This window comes from Pinus tabuliformis, chromosome Q (genome assembly GCF_031772625.1).
Source record: "Pinus tabuliformis cultivar Carrire ecotype Pingquan chromosome Q, CPIR1, whole genome shotgun sequence".
Lineage (NCBI taxonomy): Eukaryota > Viridiplantae > Streptophyta > Pinopsida > Pinales > Pinaceae > Pinus > Pinus tabuliformis.
This window is the reverse complement of record NC_142296.1, coordinates 1,196,700,064-1,196,710,650: the sequence shown is the minus strand read 5'-3', so window position 1 is coordinate 1,196,710,650 and position 10,587 is coordinate 1,196,700,064. Positions and strand designations below refer to the sequence as shown.

The window sequence follows — 10,587 nt, the reverse complement described above, 5'->3', positions numbered from 1 at the left end:
TACATTTTAATAATAATTAAGTTTTCACAATTATCAAATTTACCTTAATCTTAACTAGAGTATTTGATTTCAATTTTGTTAAAATTGGTGAAAAGTGCATATGTAAATAAATGACAGATACACAAAATGCTTTAGATAATTGTCATTATTATAATATACGGAATCGAATATACATGAGTTTGGATTGTGTTAAAGTTCATTATCACCCTTACATCGAGGTGTCAATTTACCAAAGAGCATAGTAAATTTATGCACATTTCATATATTTAGGTGTCAATTTACCAAAGAGCATAGTTGATATTAACATGAATAAGCACTAACAAAAATATATTTAGTAAAACTTTTACCTAAATTTATTTATTAAAAATATAATATAAATAAACTAATTTTATTAAAACATTTTAAAATTAATATTCAATATTTTTTTTTAATAAATTATGTATTAAATTTGAAACAGAACATTATTTAAATCTAAATTGAAATTGTTGTAAACTTACATTTTAATAATAATTAAGTTTTCACAATTATCAAATTTACCTTAATCTTAACTAGAGTATTTGATTTCAATTTTGTTAAAATTGGTGAAAAGTGCATATTTAAATAAATGACAGATACACAAAATGCTTTAGATAATTGTCATTATTATAATATACGGAATCGAATATACATGAGTTTGGATTGTGTTAAAGTTCATTATCACGCTTACATCGAGGTGTCAATGTACCAAAGAGCATAGTAAATTTATGCACATTTCATATATGACTATTTGATGCACTTCAAACGATAGTGAGTTTTGTTAATTGATCTGACCTGTGTACATGCTTAGAGTTAGCATGGTTTGAATTCCAAGGTGACACTATTAAGAACCTTTTAAAAGAAAAAGAAAGAAAATAGAAATGTAGGCTAATTTGAAATGTCATATATGTACCAAAGAGCATAGTTGATATTAACATGAATAAGCACTAACAAAAATATATTTGGTAAAACTTTTACCTAAATTTATTTATTAAAAATATAATATAATTAAACTAATTTAATTAAAACATTTTAAAATTAATATTTAATATTTTTTGAATAAATTATGTATTAAATTTGAAACAAAACATTATTTAAATCTAAATTGAGAAATGCTGATTCTGAGATAAATAATACTTATTGACATAACTAGAAATTACTCTGAAATAAACCACACCTATTGGAATGTCAAGTGGAATGTTGAATCATTTTTGACCATTCTTCATCTCCCAAGCCATAAGCAAAGGAGTTGTTGGACCTCCAAAGGAATCTTGAGTCAATTCAACCCCTTAGTGGGAAAATTCATGAATTGGTTTTAATTAAAAGTTATTGAGTCTTCAACATGTGGATGACTAGTAAAAACATATTATAGAGGAAGAGTCCAACTAGCCATTAACTAGTCGTTATCTAACCATTAAGAAAAGTTTTACAAAAGGCTAGTCTCTCCTCTAGTAAGTGTTGTTGAGTAGGAGATGATTTTGACGCGATAATACAAAGAAACTATTTGTGAAAATACTCTCTTATGCATTGAGTTGATCTTCTATGCCTTTTCTTCTTGGTTTTTTCCTACAATCTTGTGCTTTTAAGGACTAAGTTGCAGGTATACTTAAGCTATCACAATAGTATCACAACAGTCTGTAGAGGGTCATGTGGAAGGGGAGATCAAGGCCCAGGTCTTCACCTCACAATTTGCTAGTTGCCAAAAATACTCTTTTCCAAGTGTTGGACAAGCTCTCTTAGGGGGGAATCTCCCTTTACATTTGTGAGATATTGACACTAGTGTTGCTATTATAGTCGGGGGATCTCAAAGGAGTAGATCCTCCTAGTGTGGTTGAATTTTCTTGCAGGTTGTCCAAGGCTAAAAGAGGGGGATAATCTTGCCCCCAACTCCCCACTCATCTCTAGTCTCAAAGGGAAAATCAACAAAAAAAAAAGGTTGTGATCGCAACTCTGCAAATCGGTAAGATTAAACAGAAAATGTAAAACCTCACCCTTCAACCATCTCATCATTTAAAAGTTCTTTAAAAAAATTCGTTTTATATTTTTATTACTAGCTTCCTGCAATTTACCTATCATATATAGTGCTAGTAAACCTTGAAGAAAAAGAGCTTAAGTATTTATCACAGCCAAGGAATTGATATATCTATTTTTAAGATTATTTTGCCACATTTACACGAGTATATCTAGTTTATGTGTGCAGATGTGCAGGAAGATATAGCTGTAGAAAACTTTCATTTGCATTTTTTCACTCAACAAAGCTCCCTTTTACAAGCAAATATATTTTATTTGCCTTGTTTTAGCTCAGATTTATTTATTAAGTTTATATCTTGAAAATATAGCATGGATTTAGTTATTTCAACCCTTTATAAATGTATTACTTTGTTGAAACAAATTTCTATGTTGCGTACCCAAGGGGTTTTGACCCCAAGACCTCATAATGAATTTTCAGCGTTGTAGAAAATCATTTTATTGCAGGCCTAAAGGATTAAAAGTGGTTTAAATAGTCCAAACTTATACCTTCTAACCTCCTCCTAGGCACTTTTGGGTGAATCTCAAGGGGAAGTATCGAGAACATTGACTTTATATAACCATAAAATTAAACAATGCTCCCGTAAAATAATTTCAACAAAAACAAAACCATGTTTAAAAGAATTCAAAGTTCGGAAAACATTGTTTTAAATACAAATTTAAATGATTAAAAATAAATAAAATGTTTTAAAAATTATTATTATAGAAATTATGACACATGAAAAACAAGTGTTACATAGTCGCTAGTGTAGCTAGTTCTGCCTTTTAGTTTAAATATAGCTAAATTGAAATAAAAAACAATAAAGACAAATAATTTCTATTGTATTTTCTCTTTCTTTCATAAGTGGTGATAACACTTAGCTCATGCATATGGAAAAATACTTTTAATGCTAGTGGAAATACACATCCCATCATCAATCTCGAAATGAATGTAAAATTGAGATATAACCAGAGCTTCATCATAATGAATACTCTCTACAATTGCTATATATATGTAAGCCATGTACCAAGGGCTTGAATTGATATAATACTTTGAAAGTATATTTCATATTCTCTTTATTGTATCAATTAGTTAATCGATTTTAGATACCATTATCTTTTATAAAAGTGGTTATAGTTAGGGATCTTCCATTTATCATAAGGAACTTACTTGCTTTAAAGCATGCTATTATATAATCTCTTTATCTAGAACTTCTCATTTCACAAAACATTTTATTTTATTTTATACACACACACACACACACATATATATAGCATGCTTACCTCGTAAGATTAATCGATACATTTCCATGAACACTTTAAACGAACCTTCCCCTTATTGTTAAATATTAAAAAGTTAATTAACATTTTGTAAGTTCAAATTTATATTTATTTTTAATCTTATTTTAATTTATCTTTATTTTTTTAAATCATGTTTATCCTTATTTGATATTAAAACAATATGATAATGACAAATGAGATCTGAAAAAATAAAATAAAAAATTAATAAGGTATTTCATTTTTTACAATTTTATTTTCATGTTTAAAAATTATCATAAATATTCCAACATTAATATAATTTTGTTAATTCTTCAAAATGTATTAAAAATATTTTACTTTTGTTGATTGTCTAAAAAGTATTCAAAAAATTCCATTAACATCATAGTTTTGTTGAGTTAAAAAATTAAGAATGTGAGTAGCATGACACATATTTTAAAATGTAGATTTAATTTTAATTCTAGGTTGGATATTATAAGAGAGAATATTTTTGATCTTCTATCTTTTTAGATTCATAAAAGTGACAAACATATTTATCTGAATATGTTTTGGGAATTAATTCATATTTTAACATGTTTAATTTCTTTTTTTTTTCCCTCTTCACACTAATTAAGACAAGGAGATACTTTTGATTTTAGAAATTCTGATTAATCTCATCATTATAATATCTTAGTGTTAATTCATATTTTAACATGTTTAATTTCCTTTTTTTCCTCTTCACACTAATTAAGACAAGGAATGACTTTTGATTTTAGAAATTCGAGTTCATCTCATCATTATAATATCTTAGTTTTATTCTTCTTCATATTTCTTTATCACGGCAAAACTTTTCATTAAATATTATGTCATTTTAGCTTGAGCAAAAAGTGACTTTGAATAAAGTGAAAAATAATTTTAAGAAACCTCTTACTTTCATAATACTTATCCATATATATAATATACATAATCATATCCATAATTTTAATAACAAAAAAAACTTGTTTAGTTTTATAATAAAATAAGATTGATTAAATATTAATATTTTAAATATTAATTTTTATATTAATTAAAAAGTAATTATTATATTTTTCCCAACCCATGGCTTAAATATAATTTACAAAAAATTAAATAAACTTTCTATAAAATTATTTTATTAATTAAAAATAAATAATTTACAAAATTTCTAAATAAACTTTTTATAAAAAAATTATAAATTTTATACCTTCACTTTATTATTTAAAAATAAATTTAAAGTAGGAACTATATCTCAACTAATAACAACATCTTTTAATTGTAATTCTTGTATTTTAGTTTTTGGAAAGAATTAATGTTTAACGTAATTAATCATTATTTATAAGTGAGTTAGGGCATAGTTTCAGTCTTATCAAATATTATGAATTCTAAATAATTGAATTTATTTGTAACGATGATGTAATGATGCTAAGATTAAGATTATTTGGAACAAAATTTCCGTTATAACCTTGGACATTGATATTGTTTGTTTTTATGGCCAAGATAAGAGATATTTTTGGAACAAAACTCGCATTATAACCTTGGGATATTGATACTATTTGTTTTAAGGAGAATCCTACCTCGATAACAAACCCACAACTAATGATCCTCTAAACTTTAGGTTTTGTTTTTTGTTTTTTCTTTTGGTTGAAGTAGTTCTATTAAATGCAAGGAGAAAATAACAATAACGCGGAGATAATTTTCATTATTTTATTAATGGATTTTTTTTAGTACATTAAAGTTGTAACTAAAATTAGATGTTGGGGAAAACACAAAATTAAATTAGTTATCACCATCTAACATTAATAACCAAGTGTGATTGTTGTAAAATTTCCTCTCCATCTATCCATAATCTTCCCTTCACATGCATGGATGGTGTTGGTGATGAAAACCTTAAATTCCATGAAACATTTATCAATTGCAATCTTTCTTTTATTGTCCTTTACTTTAATAATGTATATAGTACGGATTAATAATAGAAATAACATATTTAACAAATAACATATATTTTAATTTAACTATATTTAAAATAAGTTAGCATTTTTAGAAGGCACCTTTACTTTTTGATGAAAAAAATATAAATTTTCCATAAAATTTTATACAGACAATAGATTAATATGAACAAATATGATATTAAAGCTTACAAAAAAATCATTCATAAATAGAGTTCGTATTATCTCTGGGTAGCTATAGATAATGCAATCATGAAATATCTCATTATTTTAATTTTACTTTTTATTAATAGAAAGTGATATGTTTTTATTGTTTTTTACTCTAATTTAACTATATTTAAACTAAGTAAAGATAGCTACTTTGCAGTCTTTGTTCAAATGTGAGAACTACTTCATACTTTTGGAAAATTAATAATTAAACTATGCCAAAGCTAGCTTATTTTGAATTATAAGTTTTAAAGTTTTAATGGTCGAATATTAAAAAAACCATTATGTTGTGTGATTTTGAAAATAAAGAATCAGTTACATATTATTATTTTGCGATTGGAATATTTGCAAATTAACAATGTTTAATATTCCGAAATGGTCCAATATAATTGGTTTGATGGGAATCAATGAAAGTTGATGATTACATTGCAGTGCACTGTTATTATTATAAATCATTTAGTTCAATTTTCGTGAGATTGGAAACTATTAAATACAATGTGGAAACTATTTAGAGTTGCACGTTCTCCATAGGAATTTTAAAGAGTTTCAACACTCACAACTCTTCTTGCTGTGACTATTGCATGGTTGTTATCAATATGGGCGCGCAAACCATCAATTTTTCTTCTTTCTAGCTCAGATATGATATTCCTTCCAACTCTGTAGATACCAAAATACCACCATCTACAAATTATGAGTATGTTTCTATAAGTTTCATTGATATCTTCATTATTCACTTCTTCCATCACAAAAGTGCAGAAGCAACTCTGCAAGCCAATCTGGAAATGATCTATATGAGCTTTGGCATGAGATATATGTTACGTTTCTATTTGGTAAGTAGGTTTCACTTCTCATAACTATTGGCATCTATTTAAAAATCCTACTTAGCCTTACCTGCTAAATGTGTTACTTGCTTCCTTTTCAATTGCTGTGTCTCTGTTTTGTCTCTATCACCTCTGCAATACCTGTCAAGTCTTTCACCCATGACCATTCTTTTGAAATTGCTTGGTAATCAAAATATTTGTCCCTGGCATTTTCTTCTGATGCGCTTTGTCATTTTCATTACCCAGCCACCTCTTCTCTTTAACTATTTAGGCACTGTGATTTTTATTTTTTATTTTTTTCTTGTTATCTATCATTTCTGGATATTCTCCTTACTAGCTTGTACACCTCATGACATTTCATAACTAAGTATTCCTTTAATTTCTTTAACAAAATTACCTACCATTCAAAGAAATAGTTATTGAGTTCATCGGTTGAGTTGTTGTTGATTTACTCTCCTATGTACTCTGTTGCCCTAACAATGTAAAATCAAAACTGCTAGCACCATTATAATATCAATTCCACCATGCATATATATTTTTTCTCTATTATATACAAGAAAGCGAGTCGAAATATCTACACCTTTGTCACTATGTCCTCTTGAATAAGACGTTACAATATTTATGAAGCCTAGATTTTTATAATTGATCAAAAATTGTATGTATATACATGACTAAATTTTATTTGTCTATCTAACGTATTTGAGAGAAAAAAAAGAGAATTCCAATACTTATTTAGAACTTAGAGTGATCACGTTTTGTGGAATGACGCAAGTCAAGACGAAAGCATTTATTCTATTTTGGATGGCAAAAGTTGACATTGGTTGTTCTGGCATAATGAGGATAGTGAAAATTAAATACCATATACTTCTCTGTTAATATTTTATCACCTTTGGTACCTATCATATATTTCATTCCTATCGCTCAGGTCTTCTATATAATGTTTTGTAACACCAGACTGTGCATAAAGTGTTGTAATAAGTGGCACGTTGGGTGTCTTTTATTAACATTTACAACCTCTCAAGACCCATTGATTGATAATCGTTCTGCTAGCATTTTTCTGCCTTCTAATGCAACCTATGAAATATTTGTATGAAATACTTCTGACTTGTAATGCATATCATAACTGATGCAACATATAGTTCTAACTTTTGTAACTGTGAAAATGACTTTGCTGAATTGGCTTCAATTAATCTACTCCATGAATATCTTTGGCATATTCTATCATAATCTATTTCTGGTGGCATATACCATTAGTAACAAATCCCTGACCAAGCTATGTAACGTTCATGCCAAAGAGATGAAAATCCATTTCAACACCCACTGATCCACAATAAAATGGAGTTTCATGGGAGGCTTCCTCCAAAGGATAGAGATAAAATGTCTACTCCATTCAACACCACTGTGTCCATTCCTGCCATGATGTCTGAGTGGGAGCACCCTTGATACCAGTATACCTTATACACTACTATAATGTTCACAGTGTAGCCCATGGACTCATATATGAGGCATTTCCCTCTTTTCAAGTGCCAGAAATGGGCACCCATGCATCTCTCCATGGATTTTATTGTGGCCACCTGATTGCTTCTCAGTTTAACTCTGAATCCAATGAAAGCAATATTTCCTATGTAGAGTATACTCATTTCTTCCAATTCTTCATCATTTAATACTCATGCTTTCATAACTGCAACCTGAATGAATTACCCATACCAAGTTACAGGATTCATAGAATCATGGGTTCAAACCTTTGATGAGTTCATGTGAACTATGAATGACTGGAGCTTTCTGACTGCTTCTTTGGATAAATTGCATCATAAAAAAGGAGAAGGGCTGAAACCCATTTTGTGCTAACTTTTCCAACCTTGTAATCAGATCTTAGTAAAGCCTTTGTCCATATTCAATAGGCAAAGTAAGAGGTCCATATGTAGTAGTAAGCTCCGAAATACCAAAAATAGATCTCTGAAAGGCTATATTTCTAGAGTAAGAACCTTCCTCTAGCCTTGACCTCATTGATTATCAAATCATCATGCCTATGAATCATGCTTCGTTATTATATGAATTATTTATGTGCATATTTGTTGAAATCTATAACATTCATAATTTTTCTTTAAAGAATGGAAATTCTGGAAAAACTTATTCTAAAATACACCACTAAAAATTAACAGATATATAGTTGAAATCTACAACATTATTATTTTCCTTTTTTAAAACTAAAATTATGAAGACCTATCACACCTATTAACATAACCAGAAACTATCTACGTGAGCAAAGGGATGATTGAAATGGGTGCTAAAAAATGCGGTCACATATGGAGATAATGATGTCTTGGAGCGGTTTACTGCATTAATAATTAATAACATTAGATTTTGTTAATTATGCTTTGATAAGGATGCCAGGAGACTGAGCACTGAATCATTCAGGAATATATTATCCTGTTTTTATTCCTTTGTATATATTTGTGTGCATTATTTCGCCTTTAAAGTCACGGATTCACTGTTTCTTGGATTGATGCGATAGCAGCTAGGATAAAGTTGGACAGATAAGGGCAAACGTAGCTAGTGAAGGGCAGTACTTCAGAGGAATATCATGCAAATATATTTAAAATCTTTATGATGTTGGCATTTTAAAGACATACTTAGCACCTGGAAACAATTTTTGGAAAAAAAAATGATGTATTAAAAAGTCTAAAGAATACAGAGATTACATATATTGAAACTGTCCTTGTAGCCCCTTTATAGATAAAACAATGGCTAAAGTTATATTATTGTAGCCTAAGTCATTTAAACTTGCTGGAATGTTTAGCCTTCAAAGTAGCAAACCTAGTGGGTTTAGTGAGAGCAATGCTAGTTGAGCATATATGCTCTATGTATTGTTTGCGTGACTTGAACCCACGTGCTTTCAAGTCCTTTGGCGTGATTTTGGTCCTTTTAACCATAGCATCAACATTTATCTTTTTTGTTTTCTGTGGAAATTAAAACATTATCAATAAATATCAAAATCCACATAGATATAATGAAAATATGCTGACCATGTAATGAATATGAAAAGACATTTCATTGACTAGCTATCAATAAATATCAAAATCTATATAGATATAATGAGAATATGGTGAACATGTAAGGAATATGAAAAGAAAATGCATTAACTAGTCATAAAAAAATATGTCAATGTTATTATGAGCTAAGATATGTAGTATATAACTTACCTCTCTTAATTTATCTTGAAGTCTAGGTGAATGTCGCAATGGTTGAGGAGAATGTGATTTTTGCTGAGTATCATGTCCACCATCATACATGTGCAAAGGTGTTTTAGGAGATGTATATTCATTACTCTGAACATTAGATTATACATAGATATAAGTATGTGAATCAAAAAGAATTAAATGTAAAAATATGATAAAATTATAAGAGTATAAATAAATATAGTCTTACCTTGCATTGTGACATTGGACATGAAGATGGTTGTAGCATTTGAACCATTTCATTTCCATTCTTCTTAAGGCTTCTACAAGGGGTTTTCATTGATTGTGATGGTTCCAAAGGGAACACCTGCACCATAAATAAGAAATAACACACATGCACATAATAAAAAAAAATCAAAGATAAGGATATATAATACAGAACATCCATTTCTCATCCCATCATTATGGTAAAACATAACAATTTATATATTAATATTTTCGGTGGAATAGGTTATATGGATTAAAAACTTACTGGCCCAGTAACCCCTTGAAAACCTTGAAATCTAGGTGAGTGTCGCAATGGTTGGTGGCTTGAATTTGGGGAATTTTGTTGATTAGGCTATGCATATAAATAACAATGAGAAATTAGTATACAATTATAATAAATATAAATATTATTTAATGTTAAAATGTCTAAAAAATTAATATATGCAAAAAAATGGACTCAACTGTGTTGTCATTGTCCTGATTGGTTTCATCAAAGTTTAATATATGGTTGTGCCCATCTTATCCTTCTTCCCCCACATCATCGGGAACCTCAGTGCTTGCTTTCTCTTTTAAAGCAATATCTATGTGCTTCATTGTCTGCATGCGTCTACGAGGTAGACTCTGATCCCAACGTTGAATTTTTTCACAAATCCTTTGCTTTGAAGTGTCATTAAGCTTATCAAATGTAGCAACTGACTGTGAAAACAAGTTTCAATGAATTTAGTCCACAACAATAAATTAATATTAATAGAAAACATATACAGATAAATACTAATAAATACTTACAGCTGAAAGAATTTCTTCATTGACAATATTAATAAAAAATCATATACAAATAAATACTAATAAATACTTACAGCTGAAAGAATT

General features: G+C 28.6%; 1 protein-coding gene across 1 annotated transcript; it reads right to left on the bottom strand.

Annotated features, from left to right (window-relative positions):
- Positions 1-8,992: 8,992 nt before the first annotated feature.
- On the bottom strand, positions 8,993-10,016 carry LOC149224032 (uncharacterized). Its single transcript, XM_089383463.1, has 4 exons — positions 9,983-10,016; positions 9,701-9,817; positions 9,475-9,600; positions 8,993-9,231 (listed from the first exon to the last, which is right to left on the bottom strand). The coding sequence occupies exons 2-4, from the start codon at positions 9,788-9,790 to the stop codon at positions 9,046-9,048; spliced, it is 402 nt and encodes a 133-aa protein (XP_089239589.1). The 5' UTR covers positions 9,791-9,817; positions 9,983-10,016; the 3' UTR covers positions 8,993-9,045.
- Between the last annotated feature and the right edge of the window lie 571 nt (positions 10,017-10,587).